The sequence below is a fragment of the Lontra canadensis genome, unplaced genomic scaffold, assembly GCF_010015895.1.
Source record: "Lontra canadensis isolate GAN:19392208 unplaced genomic scaffold, GSC_riverotter_1.0 scaffold21, whole genome shotgun sequence".
Taxonomy (NCBI): domain Eukaryota; kingdom Metazoa; phylum Chordata; class Mammalia; order Carnivora; family Mustelidae; genus Lontra; species Lontra canadensis.
Window position 1 is genome coordinate 16,095,609 of NW_022631015.1, and position 20,750 is coordinate 16,116,358.

At 44.8% G+C, this 20,750-nt stretch overlaps 1 protein-coding gene across 1 annotated transcript; it reads left to right on the plus strand.

Moving 5' to 3' along the window:
* Positions 1 to 3,151: 3,151 nt before the first annotated feature.
* RBM24 (RNA binding motif protein 24) lies at positions 3,152 to 13,881 on the plus strand. Its single transcript, XM_032861611.1, has 4 exons — positions 3,152 to 3,599; positions 4,755 to 4,878; positions 6,414 to 6,468; positions 13,470 to 13,881. The coding sequence occupies exons 1-4, from the start codon at positions 3,432 to 3,434 to the stop codon at positions 13,831 to 13,833; spliced, it is 711 nt and encodes a 236-aa protein (XP_032717502.1). The 5' UTR covers positions 3,152 to 3,431; the 3' UTR covers positions 13,834 to 13,881.
* The last annotated feature ends 6,869 nt before the right edge of the window (positions 13,882 to 20,750 follow it).

Sequence of the window (20,750 nt, forward strand, 5' to 3'; positions counted from 1 at the left end):
ATAATAATTTACTGTAAGTAATAAAATAATATCGATCTTGCCATGGAGTAGGAAAGGATTCGGGCCATCCATATGTACTAATTTGGATATGACAAGCTTGGAACCTATTTATATCTTTTAAAGTATTTTATGGTTTTTTCTTTCCAAAGAAGTACACATCAGATTGCACAAGGTCTGTGAATATACAAGTGTTCTTCTCTGCCAAGAGCAGCTGAGAAAGCAAAAGGATTACTCAAGTATTGTTTTTCAAACTTGACTTTGTAATGGGTAATTATACAGAAATATTTGGTACTTAATAACCTTGAACGTTTGAATTCAGGAAGATTTTTATGGCCCCAAGGCTACATGGTCTGATGGCTCAGGTTCACAAATCCACCAAGAATGGTCTTGGCCCTTGTAACTGAACCCACCTTTGTGGGGATGGAGAACAAAACCCAGTTGTCAACAATGCCTCGCTCTAGCCCAGTGCCTGCCTGTGGGGGGCGCTCCACGGTTTGCCAGGCTGATCCGGGGTAGAAATTATGGCTTCTATTTAAATCCGCATGGAAAATAAGAAATCTCTCTTCCTCCTCACCTTTGTTCTCCGTCAATCACATAACACCAGATGATTAGTAATGTTTTAATTATCTGTGGAATTCAAAATCAGGACTACTCAGGCATCATTTCATACGGAATGAACAAAGTTTCAAACCAAGCAATCAGATATTTACTGCTCAGTTGGAAGAATAAAAACACACCAGTCAGGGGCTGCAGGGGGTACAGGGAGGGGGTCTGAATTCTTTTCTCTGGGACCACGGCAGGGAAGCATCTTGCTTCCAGAAGCCGAGTTCTATGTCACGGGCAATCCCAACCTGGGATCAGAATTTCCTTGTAGATCTCACCAATTTACTTAGTAAATATCCAAGCTGCTGGCTACATTCCCAGACACCCTTCATCCCTGATATTATCACCGTTCCCTCCGGGGTGGGCTCCTCATCCAGGTAGGAAGAGAGGTGAGATCGCCAACGTCACTCTTCTCCCCCAGGCTTCTCTGTAATAGCTTCTCCCTCACAAAAGAGTTTTTGCCTGAGCCTCATCCCAACTACAGTAATTCTTCAGTGACCCAGCAAGATGGATGTTGAATATTAAAAAAACATACCTCCTTTGTTTCATAGGCTGCTTTGTTTCTCTAAGTTTTAAAAATTACCTTTCATCACACCAGTACACAGAGTCCCTTTGAAACGTACTCTGCTTAAGCAATAGGAGAGAGTGCTATTTACAATTTCTCTTTCTGGCTCTCATATGCCTGTAAAGTACCTTGTTTTTCTTCAATTGGATTTTTTTTAATTTCTCCAAAAACCTTTAGACTTTTTCTTTCTCCATATCACCCACTGGGGGGTTCAAACTTAAAGGAACTCACGACCCCAAAAGGCCAACTTCACGCAGAAGGCAACAAGGTGAAAAGCTCGAGGATATGTGCGTTCCCGTTCCCTTCGGCAGATGCAGTGTATCTCATCCTTCTGGGCTGACTGCAAAGGTGCCCTGGAAACAGAAACACACATATGTGCTTCTCTAATAGGTTAACATACTGACCTGCTTTAAAGGGAATAAATGGTGCAGCCCAGTGGCAATTAATGTATGGACTTCAGCAGACGCTCCTGATGGAAATGACTTAAAAGCAAGTCATGCTCCAAAAGGGATGGGGGGAACATTCTGCTCACATTAAATACCTTCATCCAAACCTCAGATAGGACAAGGATTTTATGCTTAATTGAATATACTCTTGATAAAAAGAAGTTGCAAAAAGCTGATATTTAAAAATAAATATATAGGGGTTGTACTCAAATCTGTATTTTCTACAAAGGCTTTAAAGGTCTGCTGGTAGAAACCAGTGGTTATGTAACAAGTCGATTTCAAAAATCACCCTTTTTACAATTACAGTACATCCTAGTAAAACAGTTGAGGTCGAGTCACTGAACAGTCCTGCAATTCAAAAGGAAGGAAATGCTTCGGGAAAGAAAAACAAGAGGATTTATAATGAGAAATCGGTACCAAATCTCCCCGAATAGTTAGGGAGGAGTAAGTAGGGAGGAAACACAAATTTGATAACTGTAGGGGCTAAAGTACTAATTTATGGTCCTCTGAAATAGAAGGCGGTGTCTACGGTTACTTCGCTCGGCTGGGGCCGTGAGCAATTCAAGCTGATGGTTTTCTCCAGCACACCCAAGCACTAAACCTGTATTTTTTACCCCCTTCTGGCTCTGCCTCGCCGGTTCTCTCCAGCACTGGCTCTCTGGGGGACAAGGAAGATTGGGGACCCTCCTGCTCACTCTCCACACCCCAGACTATCAGACCCGGGTTCCGCTGGCCGAGCTCGCCGGCCCTCCCCGCCGGGCAAGGAACTGGCGTTTCCACGAACCGCCCCAGGCCTCCCGGCCCCCAGCTCGTCAGTCCAGGTCGCCGGCCCTGTCACCGTGGCCGAGCGCAAAGAGCTCGCGTCGCCGTTTTGGAAAAGCGACGCAGCTCCCTCCGGACGCAGTGTGTGCGCTCCGGGTCCCGGCTAGGACCGCGCCGAGTCCCTAGGACTTGGACGGGTTAGAGCAGGCGACGCTGCGAGCAAGGCCGCCTCGGGCCATCCCCAGCCCTGCCCCAGCGCCGGCTCCAGAGCCCGAGCCCCGCGGCCCAGCACCGCGCCGGGAGAGAAGCAGCTGTTCCGAACAGCTGGGGGGCGGCGGCGCCGGGCACCCCAGGTGCGGCCGCGGCCAATCGCAGGCGTCCGGCCCGCCCCCTCCCCAGCCGGGCGCCGACCCCCGGCCCGCGGGGGAAGGGAGCAGAGAGGTGGAAAGCCGTCCTAGCCACTTGTCTTCCAGCTTCCGCGGCGGGAGGGACAGAACCGGAGCCCCAGCGGCGCGGAGTCCCCCACCCCCGGCCCCGCCGCCGCGCCCCCCGCCCGCGCACCTCCGCGCCCGGACGCGCTCACCGCCGACCCTACCCACGCCCCACCCAAGACACCTACCTAATTTTTCAAGAAAGAAAAAAAAATCTACCTCTAAACGCGCCCGCTTCTTCGCCCGAGGACCACCCTCTCTTTTCATTTTTGGCCTCCCAGCCGGGTGAGTGGAAACCGCTTGCACATTCTATAGAGCAGGATCCTAACCCAGACGATCCGGAGAATTTGTACCGTGACCGGCAGGGGGGGCGGGAGGAGAGAGAGAAGTCAAGTCTCCGGGGCTGCTGGCGACTTCGGAAGCCGCGCGCCCCGCGCCCTCGGCCGCCCCCGGCCGCTCGCCCCCGCCGCGCCGCCGCCCTCGCCCCCGCGCTCGCCCTTGGCCCCCGGCGGCCGCGAAAGGGTGCGGGAGACGCGGAGCCGGAGGAGGAGGCGCAGCCGCTGCTCGAGCCGCAGCCGCAGCCGCAGCCGCAGCCGGAGCCCGAGCCGCGGAGCGGGCGCGAAGATGCACACGACCCAGAAGGACACGACATACACCAAGATCTTCGTCGGGGGGCTGCCCTACCACACCACCGACGCCAGCCTGCGCAAGTACTTCGAGGTCTTCGGGGAGATCGAGGAGGCGGTGGTCATCACCGACCGGCAGACGGGCAAGTCCCGGGGCTACGGATTTGTAAGTTGTGCGGCTGGGGGCTGGGGTGGGGTTGGGGAGGGGGAGGTGGGGGCGACAAAGGGCGGCGGGGAAACCGAGGACTGCGGGGGGCGGGGAGGCTCGGGGCGGCGCAGGGCCTCGGGGGTCGGGGTTTGCAGTGGGGGGCTCGGCGTGACAATGTGAGGAACCCCGCGGACGGGGGCGGCGCTGCCCCTTTGCTCCCGGCTGAACTGAAAGTTTGCGCGCGGCGGAGCTGGGGAAGGGAGGGCCGGCTGCTCCCTCGCGGGGTTTCGAGGGGACCCAGCGCCCTGCGGTGTCGGGGGGACAGGCGGCGCGGGGGTGGGAGGAGAGCACTAACCATTGCTGGATTTGCGGGTGCGCAGGGCTGGGAGGGAGGGGCCGCAGACCCTCGGAATCGCACTCCGGGGTGGGAGGCCGGTGGTTAAGCGCGCTGTTGCTTTGTAAAAATGCGTGTTGTCTTCAGGCGTTCTGGCTGGGGCGGGGAGGGGACACCCCAGGAGGTCTAGGGTTCTGCTCCTTATGCCATCCCCCCACTTTTTTTTTAATTGCAAAGATGGATTCTTTAAAAAGATGATCCTCTGGCTCTTTGCTGAACTGAAAGAGAGCATATTAAGCCTCCTGGGGATTTAAGCGTGCAAATTCAGCGGCCGGAGAGCCGGGAGCTCCAGAGTAGGACAATAGCTATTGTCGTTAGGGAGTGCTTGCTGGTGGTTGGGAGCACGGGGCGGATGTGAGGCTGGACTTTCTTTAAAGCAAACAGTGCCTCTTAGGCTGGGTAGGGACCTGGGGGGTGGGAGGCGGTCGGGGGCGGGAGGATCTAGAGTTCCAAGACGGGATTCAGGCTTCCGACTCCCTGCTAGGCCCTACTAGCGCCCTGAAGACTTTTTTGAAGTATGGGGAGGGGGTTGTTTCTTTCTTCCTCTCTGTTTTTTTTTTTTTTCCTTTTCTTTTCTTTTTTTTTGATGGGGGATCCAGGAGTAAGTTCCAGGAAAAAAAAAAAAGAAAGAAAGAAAGAAAAGGAAAGAGGAAAAGTTTAAGAACCCCTTTAGTTTTCTCATGAATGACTTCTCCAGGGTGATTCTTGGTTTCCTTCGGGGGGTTGACTTAGAGCTTTGTACGTATGTCTGTGTGTGTGTGTGTGTGTATGTTGCTAAGGTCACCATGGCTGACCGAGCTGCTGCTGAGAGAGCCTGCAAGGACCCGAACCCCATCATTGATGGCAGGAAAGCCAATGTGAATCTGGCATACTTGGGCGCAAAACCAAGGATCATGCAACCAGGTGAGAAATGTTCCTCCTACCCACCCACACCCAACTTGAGACCCCCTCCCCCCACACCCCAGCTTCTGAATAGAAGGAATCCCTGATTCAGAAGACACTGTAGATGTTTAGTAAAGTTGAACCAGGCTGGTTATTCTAACCAACACATTAAATGAGCGTTGTCACCGGCTCTTGCAGGACTTGAAATGTACCTATGTGCAAAAGTAGATCTTGGGGGTCTGGACAGTTTGTACCCACCCAGACTTAGGCTTGACTCATCTGTTTCAGGTATGACATACAGTCACAGTCTACTCTTTTATTGTCCAGTTTTTAGCCACTTGTAGATCATTCACAGGTGGATTATGTGGGCTCAATGTGTCACCTCCCACTGGTTATACTTCCCTACATACTGTTGTCTCTCCTTCTACCACCATGGCCCTGTCCTCAGAGCGGCAATCCAACTTGAACTCTGACCAGGAGAAGCCTGGGGGTAGGGGTTAGGGGATGGCGTCTGGATGGTAAAGCTTTAATATTAAATCACAGACTACTTAGTAGTTAAAGAAAATGGGGAAGATTTCAGTATGCCTGGGTCCTCCTGTAACAGATAAAGAAACTGACATGTAGAGATGGGAAATGTTTTACTCCAAAGTGGTCAGAAGGGAAGCAGGCTTTTATCTATGTGAAAATTTGACCTTTTGGATTATTTACAACACTGCCCTTGCCATTAGCACAAATAATTAAGAGTTGACTGTTGAGCAAATGGGAATCTTTTTCTTGGGTGAGCAACTTGGTTTTGTTAAGTTATTTCCCTCTTTACTCAAGTGTTGCCATCTGAAATTTTGGGATGGTTGACACTTCCATCCTAGTAAAATGCATTTACTAGGGAACTAGATTGTCAAGAAAGTGAGCACATGTGCCCACATCCGTGAACATTAAAACACTTGTGTTAAAAAAAAAAAAAAGCCAACAACTTGTGTTTGTGTGTGTGCTATCCTGAAAAGGAGACTTTGTTTTTGTGAATTTTTTAATACCATAATCTGTAAAACCCATAATCTTCCAAAGCATTGTCCAGCATGTTCCAAATTACAAAAACTTTTTTATAGATCGTGATTCAGAACTGCAGGAATATTTGTGACATGTAACTTCATTATCAAGTCCTGTTGTTCCTGGTTTCATTCCATGAGAATTTTTCCCTGGTCTGATTTTCTAAGGTCTTCTTGTGGGACTGTCAAACTTTGCAGATAATTTTCAGTATCCATCTGTAGCTTATTAAAATTTTTACTTGGGTCCATGATAACAGTAGTAAAAAGAACTTTTAAATATATATATTTAGTTAGTTATAATATATGTTTACAGTGATAACATTAGTAAAAAGAACTTTTAAATATATATATGTTTGTAATATATATAATATTTTTATATATAATGTTTATGATTATAAGGCCTCAAAAGAATGATGATCCGCTCTAAGTGAAAGTTGTGATTGCATTTTATACGTAGGAGTAATGCATGCCTAACCATGCACAAATCGAGAATGTGGTGTGTTTTATTGCTAGGTTTTGCCTTCGGTGTTCAACAGCTTCATCCAGCCCTCATACAGAGACCTTTTGGGTAAGTCAACTCATCATGCCCTCCTAAGTTTCCATAGGTATCATCTGTTAACCTGCCTGTTATATGCAGACAAGATCATCATGTCACAGAATGTTCCTTGTGATACATATTTATAAACGTTTGTACCTTTTTGATGCTGATAATATAAATATTTTTAGATGAGTCAAGTTACTGACCAAGTTTGCAGCCTCCAAACCAGACACATTTTGAGCTTATGATTAACAAAACAAAACAAAACAAAACTACCAGGTATGACTTGTGTACGAGACGATTGTGTCCCAGCACCGTGATTACTGTTCAACTTGACTCAATGTTATTTATCTCTTTCTAACCTGACAGGGCTCGTATACAGTTAAGCTAACTGATCAGAAGGATACGATGTAAGAGGTGGAATAGTTCTGTTTGGAATTAAACTCTGTAACCAGTAGACTCAGACACACAAGCTCAGATGGTGATTAACGATGCATGGATGTTGGTGTTGGTGTTTTATTTTTCACAATAGTCAATAGACCTCCGTGTGCTTTATTTTTATTTATTACAGTAATGAAGTGGTGTTGATAGCTAAACTGTGTGCTTTTTACTTAATTGAAAAGAGCTGTAGTGAAAGTGTTTTCTTTTCCTTGGGGAAGGGGCTCTTTGTGTTTTTGATGTTGGTGGTGGTGTTGAGGAGTGTTGACTTTTGACTTTGCCATGGGAAGCAAAGGGCCTTTTTTTTTTTTTCCTTGCTTTTAAGCTGTAGCCTGTGACTTCCACTTAACCATATTTTTGTAGTGAGTGCTAAATGGTGTGATTTCCCTCTGTGAGAATACAGATTTCATTGCTTGCATGTCCTAAGTTTCTGTTTTACTGGGGAGTTTTCTGGGAATGGGGCTCTTTCTTTGGCAATGTGTATCCACTTTTAGGCCTTCTCATTTAAAGATTCAACAAACACTCATCAGATTTCACTGACACTAGCCAGTTTTTGGAGTCGAGTGGCACTAACTTCCACCTTTCAGACCTAACTCAGATGAAAAGGCTGCTCATCTTGTTGTTGCCTTTGGGCTCTGTGATACCAGCTTTCCTCCTCTGAGTGCCTTTTTTTCCCTTCTGTTTGGACACCGTAAGTGGGCAGTCCCTACCACCTAAATTTACTCTGACCCCTTAGAGTCTGTTTGAGCTGCATTCTACCTGAATGACATTGCTAGAACTCCAGTTTTAGAGGTTTCAGCTCCCTTTTTAAATATTCTAATTGTTCAAGAAGTGTTTTATCCTCAGGTATATTTTCTTCTCTAGCTTAGCACCTAAACATCTGTGTAACCTAAGAAGGTCAGATTCTAGATAGACAGACAGACAGACAGATATCCGCCTGATGTGTCTCCAGGGATAGAGTAATAATCATTTGACTTGGAAGGGTCAAGTTGTTTTCCATGAATACCTTCTATTTTTTTTTTTAAGATTTTATATAGTTATTTGACACAGAGAGAGAGATCACAAGTAGGCAGAGAGGCAGACGGGGAGAGAGAGAAGGAAGCAGGCTCCCCGCGGAGCAGAGAGCCCTATGTGGGGCTCAATCCCAGGACCCTGGGATCATAACCTGAGCCGAAGGCAGAGGCTCAACCCACTGAGCCACCCAAGCGCCCCCATGGATACCTTCTTAAAACCCTCCCTTTAACATAGGGATTTCTCACCTTACCGCCAACCCTTACTTTTTCAAACCATGGAAGAGTATTCTGTCCAATATGATTAGAAAGGACCTTCATATCTCCATAGCTATCTATCAGTGCCCTATCCCAGCCATCCCGGGTACTCACAACAAATGGTGGGTTGATGGGTCCATTTACGTCTGTAGATCTCTCCTCGTTGGTCTAGACTACGTGGAAGGTGGGATTGGGGAGGAGAACATACATCCTAACAAGTAGTGATGAACTTAGTCGTGATCTCACAATAATAATCTTGAAACAGTTACACAGCTAAATCGATCAACAGGTATTCGCATGTGTTTATGTTTCGCTGTGCTAAGTAGATGATACAAAATAAGGAGACTGCAAAACTAATAACACCAATCAAGAACGATTAATTGCTAAGATACTTGGTATTTAGGACAAAAAGAATTCAGAATAGCCAGAAAACAGGTGAATTGGAGAGGTTGGACAAGGCTTCATGGAACTTGAACTAGTCTTGGACCAGTGGTATGTCCTGGACAGGTAAGGAGGGCTAAGGGGTGAGTTGAGCATAAGCAAAGACAGAGAGGAGGAAAGATTTAGGGCATGGAGACACCAGACTGTTTATTGAGGATATGGAGAGCTCGACGTAGAAATTCGGACTGGCTGTTGTAGTCTGCATTGATCCTTGAGAAAGAAAGTATCACGAGGAAAATAAGAATGACGAGAATAAAATGTCCTATGGAAATTTTAAATCAAGCGTGCTTTGATAGTAACTTTATTGTTCATCCCTGCTAATATTAAGCTGTCTTTATAAAGGATGGTGATTATTACTGTTTGCCTAAATTGTTTGAACTTGAGATTCTTATTAGAAATAGATAGCATTCCAGGAGGACCAAGTGAACCTTCTCTTTTCTTTTTTTAAGGGGTTTTTAACACTGCTCTAATTCCCAGAGTCTGTACCTAACAGATCACACCTGGTCATCCTCAATTCTGTTGGAATGCCACAGATTCTTATTTTAGGCCTGGAAAGAAGCTTGAGAATTTTTAATCTTACTTGATTGGTTTGAAATTGTAGTAACTGAACTAATTTTTTTTTTTTTTATGTGGTCCTTCATTGGCCCCTAGATGATTCTGGGCTTTTCAAGAGAAAATCTTGGCTTGAAGGAATTTCTGATGTAACACAGTGGGCAGATGTATAGATACTGGTGCATTTGCTAAGCAATGTCTCAGAAATACTTTGTTTGCAAGAAGCATTTTCTCATTGAAACCTTAGAAAGGAAAGACTATGCATCTGAGAGTAGAAAATTCGAGGCTGGTTTAGATCAGGTAAATGTTTATTCAGTATACCTTTAAGTGGTCAGGGTTTCTGGGGTGGGGAGGGGTTTGAAGATTTTATTTATTTATTTGAGACAGAGAGAGGGAGCGAGGGGTGGGGAGGGGCAGAACGGGAGGGAGAAGCAGACTCCTGGCTGAGTGTGGAACCCAATGCAGGGCTCGATCCCAGGACTTGCAGATCACGACCTGAGCTGAAGGCAGAAGCCTAACTGACTGAGCCACCCAGATGCCCCTTAAGTGCTCAGTTTTATGCTAGTTGTGTTAACACTGTACTAGATACTCTGCTATTCACTAAGGGGGCAGGAGGGGCAGTAACATTAAGTGAACCTCTCCTACACGCACGGTACTAGTAAGAGATTTACATAAATCATGTAATTCTCACAATATGTCTTTGACTCAGGCTGTTCATGTCAGCCTGTGAATGTCCTTTCCAGGGGTGACAAAACAGATACAGAGAGGTTAATTAACTTGCCACAGGGCTAGTAAGGAATAGAGTTTAGTTCTAGGTTCAGAATCATGGTTTCCCTGACCTCGAAAGCCGTGTTCTTTTCTCTGTCAAGTTATAGCCAGAAAGACACAATTCCGTTCTCCCCTGTTATCTAGTAAGGAAACTGAGAAGCCCCCAGAAGGGTTGTGGCTTCAGACAGGGAGGAGAGACATCAGGTTCGTGGGACCCAAGAAGTCTTCATGAAAGAGATAGAAGCTGACCTAGATTTTTAAAGGATGGTGGAAGATAAGGTTCTTTTGCATTGAGTGCCTACTTTATTCATCATTGTGGGCTCCGTGCATAGATAATGTTATTTAATGCACAGCAATTCAGGGTTGGAAATACTGGATTCATGTCACATATGAGAAATGTGAAACCAGAATGTGATCCAAACTCCTGAAGGCTCTGTACATAGTGAGTGCTAGAGCTGGGTGGATAGGATTTGGATTTTAACAAGTATAGATGGAATGAGGATTGGCTTCCCTGGCAGAGGGACGGCATGAGCAAAAACGTGAAGATCTGGAAACGTGTGGCTTGTCCAGGGAGCGTGGAGGAGTCCAGCTGACCTGGGTTTGAGGAAAGGTGGAAAGGTGCTGGAAGGAATGTTTTGGAGCCAGAAGCATTAAAGGCCTAGTATGCCAGTGGGGCCACAGGTTACTAAACAGGCCAATAAAATGAAGACTTTGCCAGCAGTCTGGTGATAGACTGGAAGAGGAAACCAGTTAGGGTGTCAAAAGTCGCAGAGACATCAGAAAAAAGAAAAGGAAAAATGTAGTCAGTGTTCTTCGACAGTTGCCCAAGGTATCTGCCTTGTTCTTATGCTTTTGTAACCTCGAGGTATGCCCACTGTGTGACTGAGGGAGGGGACACTGGTAGGTATCTCATGGGGGGACAGATTCCCAGATTGACTTCAGGGGCTCCTTGAACTAGTCAGAGACCTCCTAATGCAAGAATGGCTTCTGAGGCACCACCCTAGCCTTTGGTCCTTTCCTGCTTTCCTTCCTAAACCGAGGTATTTTAGGCTGTCCAGGATCTTCTGGACTCTTCTTTCCCGGAGCCTCTAACGCTGCTGGGGTTTCATGTGCCTTCCAAACGTATTCCCAACCCTTGCCAGACTTCATGTAGGGTTCTGATATGCCAGGGAACTCTGCACTCTTATTGGTTGGCATTATCAAATGAAAACTATTAATGTAAAATCAGTGCAGAGACAAGAGTCCTATAAGCAGCCCTCCCTATCTTCTAGTGCATTCCACACACACACACACACACACACACACACACACAGACTTCATCCTGCCTTTTTGTAGGCTACACGTATTTTCAGTTACCAGCCTTCATTCAAAGATAACAAACCTGGTAACATCTCATGGTCCTTAGAACTTTGGGAGTACAGGGGTTAATGTTTCCGTATCAGGGAGATTCATACTGGCTGGACTTCGCAACTGATAGATGTTTTACTTTGGCCTTATAAAGACATTTTGCCCGCTGGAAACCCTTGTCGCATGACAGGATCAAAAATAGCCCGGCTGCAGCCCCTCCTGTCCATCACCACGTGTAAACTGCCTTGAGTGGAGGCTCTCTTGCCGCGTCTGCACATTGCGGACCCCGAGGCCTCCGGGGACCGGGTTTCATAAAGCCACACCTGTCGCTGTGAGTCAGTCACCTGACCTAGAGAAAAAAAGTCTGGGGTGTGTGTATGACCGTGCGTCTGGTTTCTGACAAGCAGCTAAGAACATCTCTAAGTGTCCTCAGAAACACTTGATGACGTCTTTTCTCCTGGCACTGGGAAAGATCTACAAGTCTAGTAAAATTGAGTGTATTTTTATCATTGGGGTCAAAGTTCACCACCCTCTGTGATAAATTCATCTTTTCCATGGGTGTTGGTTAATAAGGACTTTCTGTGAAACTCCGAAAAGGCAAAGCAAAAATCTGTGTTTTCAGAAATCTGAATGTGAAGTTTTCAGTCTTGAGTTCTTTAAAATTCTTTAAAATAAGGATCGTTACTTGTTGCTTGTACTTCCTGTTAAGCTGGCTTTGCCAACAACCAGATGGCATTAGAGTGTCATATTTTTAGAAATATAGGGGGTTCGGATGGAGATTGCTTTAAAGAAAGATGAAAATAAATCAGATATTCATGGTAGCATTTAAAAGGGGGCAGTAATGAATCGCAAGAGTGAGAATTGAAATGCATGTTTTTTTTTAAATACCTCTTGTGATTTTTTTTAACAAAATTAACTTTTAAGTAAGGTCCTTGGAATGTGTCTTGTATGTGATCTCTGAATGTGTAATTTATAAAGGTATTAGATGTTGCTTCTTGAACTTTTACAGGATAATACAGAATATAATTGATATGTATTAAAAATCTATGAGTAGGGCAGATGTAAAACAAACATGCTGATCTACTTGTTGATTAGGAGGATATAACAAGAGTTAGTATTTGTGCAAAAAAAAAAATGTTTCCTTACTCATTTTGTTATGTAAACCTTTTAAGTTTATATGAATTTTAGAGCTATTCCTATTCCTACCTTTTCCCTCAACCTCATCATTTCCCCAAAACCCCTTCTGTCTGTCTTGCATAGAGATAAACAAGCTGGCTGACCTTCAGGTGCCTGATAGTCAAACAGGTTTGGTTGACCCTTATGTCCTTACGAATTTTATGGAGAGAAAGAAAGAAAGAAAGGCAAAAAGCGTGCTGCACATCTCTTTGGGAATCACTGCCATGAATGTTAATAGCATTTCTGTAGCTTCCCACAACAGCCTCTTGTGATAGAGTGAGCTGCACTACAGTTCGTTTGAGAAGTGTGATTCTGCTGTGTTTACCACACTTGTGAACTTTTAAACTTTTTTTTTTATTTTGTCGCCTGCTTCTTTTATCATCATTATTTTTAATAAGGGTGACTGAGGTTGCAGAGAGATTAATGTGTGCTGAGTCTGCCAAGCAATTTCAAGTAGGGTTGCCATGATAATAAACATACGGATTTTGTGGGAAAATTTATTTCAGTTTTGGGAAATCGGCCAACCCCCTCCCCTCTCCCCCACCACCGCGCCCCGAATTGAATGATCACGGATTACCTTTGGAGTCCTCTCCTATCCTATTCATCCCTGAGCATATTTTTCCCCTCTTTGCTGCACAGTTTTACGAACTCGCTGCAAAATTTTCCAAAAGGCTCAAAAATCAATTAAGCATGTATTCACTGCCTCTCCGGTGCGCAGCCCTCCCGAACCTGCAACTGGTTTGCCAAACTTCTGCTGAATGATCAGCACCGGTGCTCTTAACCGATCCTAAATCCGACCTCCAGCAGGGAGGGGCACACCCCCCCCACCCCACCCCCAGTTTCTGTTCGCTCAGTTCCTTTCGGGGCGCTCCGCGAGGCCGGCTACCGCCGGAGCACTCGGGCGGACCCCCGGACGGGGAGATATTGTGGCAACCCTATGCTCGTAATAACCACTAAATTTGAGTCTGTCTGATCTCTGGAGGCGCCGCGCTGCGGGCGGGAGGCCGGCGGCGCCTGACCCGCTGTCCCGTTCCTCCGCAGGATCCCCGCCCACTACGTGTACCCGCAGGCGTTTGTGCAGCCCGGCGTGGTCATCCCGCACGTGCAGCCCACGGCCGCCGCCGCCTCCACCACCCCGTACATCGACTACACGGGCGCCGCCTACGCCCAGTACTCGGCGGCCGCCGCGGCCGCCGCCGCCGCCGCCGCCTACGACCAGTACCCGTACGCCGCCTCGCCGGCCGCCGCCGGCTACGTCACCGCAGGGGGCTACGGCTACGCCGTGCAGCAGCCAATCACCGCCGCCGCTCCCGGGACGGCCGCCGCCGCCGCCGCCGCCGCGGCCGCCGCCGCCGCCTTCGGCCAGTACCAGCCGCAGCAGCTGCAGACCGACCGCATGCAGTAGGGCGGCCACGTGACCGGAGCCGGCTCGTTTCCCCTCCCCCTCCCCCCTCCCCCCAAGCATTGCCCGGTGTGTCGTAGGTAAGGCGAGTGAACGTCGACCTCACAACTTTCAGGAGGGACAAAAAAAAAAAAAAAAAAAAAAAAAAAAAAAAAGCAAAGCTATGCTCTCGTGAAGCAGAATTCTTCTTCTTCTTCTTTTTTTTTTTTTATACTCCAGTAGTGTCGTAGATGAGAGAGAGAGGGGAGTGGGCGCCGTTTTGGAAATCGATCCCAAAGAGAGCCTGAGTCGAGGAAAGTGGGAGTAAACAGTGGAACTTCACTTTCAAAACGGGGTTTTTATTTTTTGCTCTTTTTATAGTATCAGGGAAGCAAACTGCCTTTTACAAGTTAGGGGATGCTCTTTGAATCTAGTCGAACCAGGGAATACAGAGCGAGCAATATGTAGCTTGAGTTACTTTAAAAGCAGATTTAAAACACACACACACACACACACAAAATGGTGAAAGCACTGATTGTCATTTTTTTAGCAGTCACTACGGCCTCTAGAACTTTTTCAGGTAAGAAGATCACGTTCTTACTCTCTCAAAAAATGGGCATCGAACAATCAACCTGGGAGCGTGGCAGTGGGTGAAATGGTGGACAGGCACCAAAGCGATTTTCTCATCTCTCCTGCGGATGAGCGGGACTGTGGAGCAAGTGATGTGGAATTAATGGGTGCAGCAGCTGTACAGACAATCAATAACACACACAGTTCTGGAAAGAACACATCACTTGTGCTTGTTTGATGAGCTTGTCACATTCTAATCCCTCTCCCCATCCTGTTTCAATTTTGGGAAACTTGTATCTGCTGGTGTCAGCAGTTCTGATTCTGAACTAGGATCAGGCTTTTACTACAACAGCCTTCTCTTTCTATTGATTGTGTTGACTCGTGGCTTACGATTAAAGGCAGGCAAAGTTTGCAGACTCTAAACCCTTAAGAACTGTCTTAAGGACGTTTATCCCCCCCCTCCCTTTTTAAATAATTTTACACTTTTTAGTATCTATTTCAGAGTCATATTTAAAACTATTTATTAGTGAACACAGTACACGAGACAACAAGGTGACTGAGATTACAGTTCTTCAAAGGTTAACGATAATGTGGTTTATACTGTGCCTTAATAGTAATGCTATTTAAGATATTTATTTTTAAGTTTTACTATGCTGCACTCTAAAGAAAGGAACTTTAGATGTGACACTGTAAAATTATGTATTCATCTCATGGCATAAATTATTTAGTAGGTCTAGATGTAGCATATTAAATATTAACCTATCCAATGAAAGATGTTGACTTGGATTTATTTAAATTCATATGTGCACTGTATAAGAGAATACTCTTACATTAACACATTTTAATTTATTTTTGTTTTTAGGTTTTTTTTTTTAAACGAGAGATACTGCTAGTTTCATGCTTCCTTCTCTAAGTTTTGCTGGTGTAGATCTCATTTATTGGTATTTCATTAGTGTGACACTATTCTTACGTAGTTTGTGCAGTTTTAAAATGCTGCTTTACTTTTTTCTTCCGAAACTGCAATATTTGCAATTTTTATTCTTAAACTAAATTGAATACTATTTTACACTGTATTGGATTTTTATACTTGAACAATTTCATACAAGGGAAGACAGGTTAGCATTTTTATGGACTTTCTCCATTATCACTGGATTTACTTTAAGTATTCCCATACTAGACAGTGTTATGTAACGTAGACATGACTCTCCTGTGCAAATTATTTATTCATTGTGTATATTGCTTTATAACATTTCAGATCTTCTAATCTATTCACTTGTATTAAATATAATTTTTAAAAACTTCTGTTGCATTGATTGTTTCTAATTTTGTCGTAAGGGTAGGACAATTTCTCCTTTTAACTTGCATTAATGACCATGATTTACATGTAACATTTTGGGTGAGCAGAAAGCTTCCCAGATGCCCTGTTTTTATACTTTTTAAGTAAATTTTATTAACCCAGCATCTTTCTTATATTCAACAAATGATCTAGGTCTTCCTCCAACAGTGAACCCTAAAGGACTATTCATGTCACTGGAAATTGCTTAACTAACGGTCGCTCAGAAGAGTGGGCTGCAGATGGGGCCAGTCCATCCGAAGCTGGAGTTGGGTAAACTGAGGATTGGTGTTAGAGTCCACCATTTGCTGGCAATATGAATGGAGTAGGTTGCTTTTTGTTATCCAGCTTTGGGGTGAGGTTTTCACTGATTTCTATAATATTGGGACAGTAATCCTGGTCTCACATGGTTATTTAGATACTAAAGTATATCAACGACTTGGCCCAAAGCCAGATACGGAGTCAGCTCTTGAAATGGTCACTGGTAGTACTCGTCATACCCTACAGTAAAAGCTAATCGAAAACGAAGTCACTTTTTGGAATGTGTTCATTTTTAAATTTTTGTGCACATCGATGTGGCAGTCTCTGATAACGTGGATTAGAACATCAAATTCATTTTGATGACAAAACTCATTTGACTGATTATCAAATGCATATTGATTGTCTTAAAGTGTATATGTTACGTTAATTATGGAATGGATTGTTAGTGGGTCCCTTGGTCTTATCATTTACCAAAACTGTGATACAATGTCTTTTATTGAATTCCATTCCTTTGCGAAAATTAGGAGCAGCAGAAAGTTGTGATAACAGACTCTATCATGCTTTCTTCTTTATGATGACCAGTAGTACTCTATTTAGAGCCATCTTAATCTCAAATGTTAATTGTCTCTAATTTTCCAAAGAAAAATAAAGACCAACTTATTCCCAGGCAGGAATATTACACACCTTCAAGGTACTGTCTTGGGATCTGCAAAATAATTTCTAAGCTACTTAATTCAGTCAGTGCATCAAGGGTTATTTTACTCCAAAAGACACATTCTACCTTTAATCTTTCAGATTTGTGAAAGGTCACTTTTGACCTCAATAAGCCATATATTGATTGCTAAATTCTAGAACGAAACTTTAATATATCAGTGAAGAATAGGTCAGAGGGTTCTGGGAAAAGCTTGTCAAAAATAGCCACACTCAGGAAAGCGGAAAACCCACCTACCCTTGGCTGTACGTTTCCTGGGGGTATTTCTGATCTATGTTAACATCAATATTAGCAGTAGGAAAGAGGGCAAGATTTTTACTTTCTAATACTAGGCTATATATCTATAAATAAGTAAAAGTTCTTAATATCTAATTAAAAGGGGAGTGTAGCCACGGCCTAATGTCCACAGTGGTCAGGCAGGCCGGTTGTATTTGAGGAGATACAGAAACCAATGGGTCTGAAAAGCAAAGAGCCAGCTGAGTCCTGGTTCCTCTGCCTACCAGCAGGGTGATCTTGAAGCAGTTCATGCTGGTAAGATGTGAGTCGATAGCATCCAACACAGTGGCTCTGTCTACCTCTCACATTGTTGATTAAATGAATTAATTATATATGAGAACATTTTAAAAATTCTGAACTATTAGGCAAATGGAAATTATAGCGAAGGAATATATACAATATTAATTTGGAAGCTGGTCCTTTGTTATTTTCTCATATGGAAGACCTTTCCAAAGGAGGACAAAACGGCATCTTATGATGTTATCTTCATTTGGTCCCAACCAAGTAACAGCTAAAATTGCTGTGCAACAGGAACGGCACAAAAATAACACTGGAAGATGGCAAGATTGCCCAGAGAGGGGAAGGAAGGGGAAAAGAGAAGATTCTGGAATTCATTTCTCTCACAGGGGAGTTATATTTAGCTCCTTCCTCACTCCTGTCAAATATTGTTCTTCTTAATTCCCTCTGAGGCTTGAGAATGTTCATTAAGATGACAGCCTGAGGTTTGAAGGGGCAGAAGGTGAAGAGGAACCAAAAAATAAATAAATGCATTTTCATGCTTACTTTTGTCCTCTCTTCTCCTTCAAGAATTCTAGGCTGTTTCCATGGAAATTCTAACTTGTTTTGCTTAAGCACTTTGTACAGAAGAGGTTTCATTTGGGGTACTTGTTCCGAGTTGAATATCAGAAGTTCAATAACGGTTTAAGCCAAGTCCTTTAAATTCCAGGCTTTGAAGCCCCAGTCGTAAATCATAATGAGAAAAAAGGCAAGACGTGTATAAGCACTTTAGAAATTTTAGATAAGAAAAGTAATATACATTTATAGCTTTGGTAACATAAATTAGTTATGTCTTACTGCACAGTATTTGGTCATTCTTGACCCTTGACCAATTTCTAAGGAGAGAAAGTCTATAAAGTCCCCTTTTTTCTACTCACTCCTTTCCTGAAAGATGGAAGCCATTGCTTTATGTCCACAAGGATAGCACTGAGCTATTAATACCCTGTGAGTTGGAGGGTGTGCTTTCTTTTTCCATTTTGCCACTGTTGGAGATAATTCTGATTGCAGTAGGGACTGCAATCAGAATTTTTCTTTTTTCTCATTTTCTTTTTTTTTTCTCATTTTTCTTTCTTTTTTCTCATTTAATAGCTCAGATAATGTGTTCTCAAAACGGCAAATACCTGAATCTGATGTCCCAAATGAGTTTGAAATACAAAAATAGTTTTGCCAAGTAGAAAGTGTGTTTTTGCTGTATCTTAAAACCGTGTTGCTCTGACAGCCCCAATCAGGTAAGAACTCATCTGCAAGTTCTCTGACCCCTGCCTCAGATGAGATGCGAGACATACAGCGGGTGACTTTGGAGAGCCTTGGGGTATGCATTTCTACCCTGCATTCACCTGTGTTCGTTTTATCACTGGAGAAAAGAGGGATGTGAAGACGTAGAAGAAAAAATTGAAGAAAAAAGGCACAAAGGTCGAAAGCATCTCTTAACAGCATCCCTGAAAGGGGATGAGATGATGGAGTGTGAGTCACGTGGGATGGACATGTGAGGCGAGGGCTGACCATGAAAGGGGTCACATGCAGGAGAGAGGGAGAGCTGGCTTGCGTGTTGGGACACTTCATCTGGGGATGGGGACTGGGGGAAATCACTTAAAAGACAATAATTGGGGGCACCTGGGTGGCTCGGTCTGTTAACACATCTGACTTTTGATATGGACTCATGTCATGATCTCAGGGTCCTGGGATCAAGCCCCAGGTTGGGCTCTGCACTGGGCATGGAGCCTGCTTAAGATTCTCTCTCTCACTCTTCCCCTGCCCCTTCACGCCCCCCTTAAACAAAAAAAGACAGTGATTGGATATATGGTTTTCTAGTTAAAAGACATTTATGACAACAGCTGAGTTTTTGAATTTGGAAAGGTTTAGACATTTAAAAAATAGGAGTATATTCTTTGTAGCGGAAAATTTTAGAAACAGGCAAATGTGGTGCCCCTGGGAAGATTGGATGGAGCTTTGCCATGGACCTTGCACGTCCAGAGACATGGAACACTGGTGTTCTTTATCTGTTGTGACTTCCAGTCTCAGGCCGAGAAGCGCGTCAGAAGAGAAAGGAGGAAGATTAGAGAAAGTGTACTTACCTTGCTCTCCAGTATCCTTTCCTCCAACAGATTAAAACATCATCTGTGGGGCACCAGGCTGACTCTCGGTAGAGCGTGTGACCCTTGATCTCAGGGTCATGAGTTCAAGCCCCATGTTGAGTATAGAGATGACCTAAAAATAAAATTAGAAAAATATAAAACATCATCTGCGGCTGAGAGTCAGGCTTGCATCATCCGTATTCACTTGTGCTGCGCTGCTTCTGTCCTGCTGCGGGCCTGTGCCTTTTGGTGGTGGACCTTTATAGAAATAATGGCAAGTTTGCAAGGGGAAGCGCGGGAACAGGCTTGCAGCACTAACCACATACCATGTACCAGGTACTTGTATTTAATCCGCAGCAATGTGAGGTAGGGGATACTAGCCCCATTTTTCAGAGGAAGAGAAGAGTGCAAAGGCAAGAAGCAGCAGCCTGCCCAAGGTCACAATGTCCACATGGTGCACAACCGGGGTTTCAAGGTGGGGGTTGGGGGTGCCGAAACTGCGTCCTGTGTGCACGCCACCTCACCATGCTGCTTCCTGACTCGTCCCTTCCCAGCGAACCCTTTGCCTTAACCCTGGGGCTCCTGAGACAGAGCCGCCCGCCACTTCCCTGTCCTCCATCCTCTGTTACCTACGAGCCATCAACCACCGAATTGGTGGAGGGAAAAATCCCTGCACACCTTTAAGAATTACTGGAAACAACAGGGACAACAGGTCCCAGAGGAGCTGAAAAAGCCATCAGGATTGCCCTGAACCCATTTTGATTCATTCCCAATCACAGCTGAATCCACCCTTTGGACCTTTAGCCTGATATCTAACTGTACTTACTGTACCTGCTTATCATCGGGGCACCATATTAAAGAAAAGTGCCATTTTCCACTTCATCCAATATTATTGATGAAGTAGACCCTATGCCTACTTCATTAATAATATTTCAAAGCGCTCCCTATGCTCTGTCATTGACCATGAGTGGCCATGCGGGGGGCATAAACCACCACCCAGTGGAAAGAGAATGTGTTGGGAGTGTTGGCTGGCAAATGGAAAGCTAACGTAAGAGTCAGAAGTCCCACGGGGACATAGAGGGGAATTATTAGTACAAAGCCTTGACCTCATGGATATTTTGTTTGATCCTTTCCCTGTAGCCCTTGCTTTCTCTTGTAAAGAGGCATTCCATCCCATAGTTCCATATCTGAGAAGGAAGACTGGTAATAGTCCACATCAGATGGAACATTCTTCTCTTTATTCCCATCATTCACTTCTTTGCTGTAAATGTCTACATTTTGGCTGGGCATCCCTTTACCAGACACTGCATACATTATCTTAATTCCTCACAACCTCACAGTAGCTTGGCGTTACCATTTTCATTTGACAAAGAGGCTAATACAATTTGCCCAAAGTCTAACTGAAGGTGATAGCACTGGGAAAGGAGCCCTGAGTCTG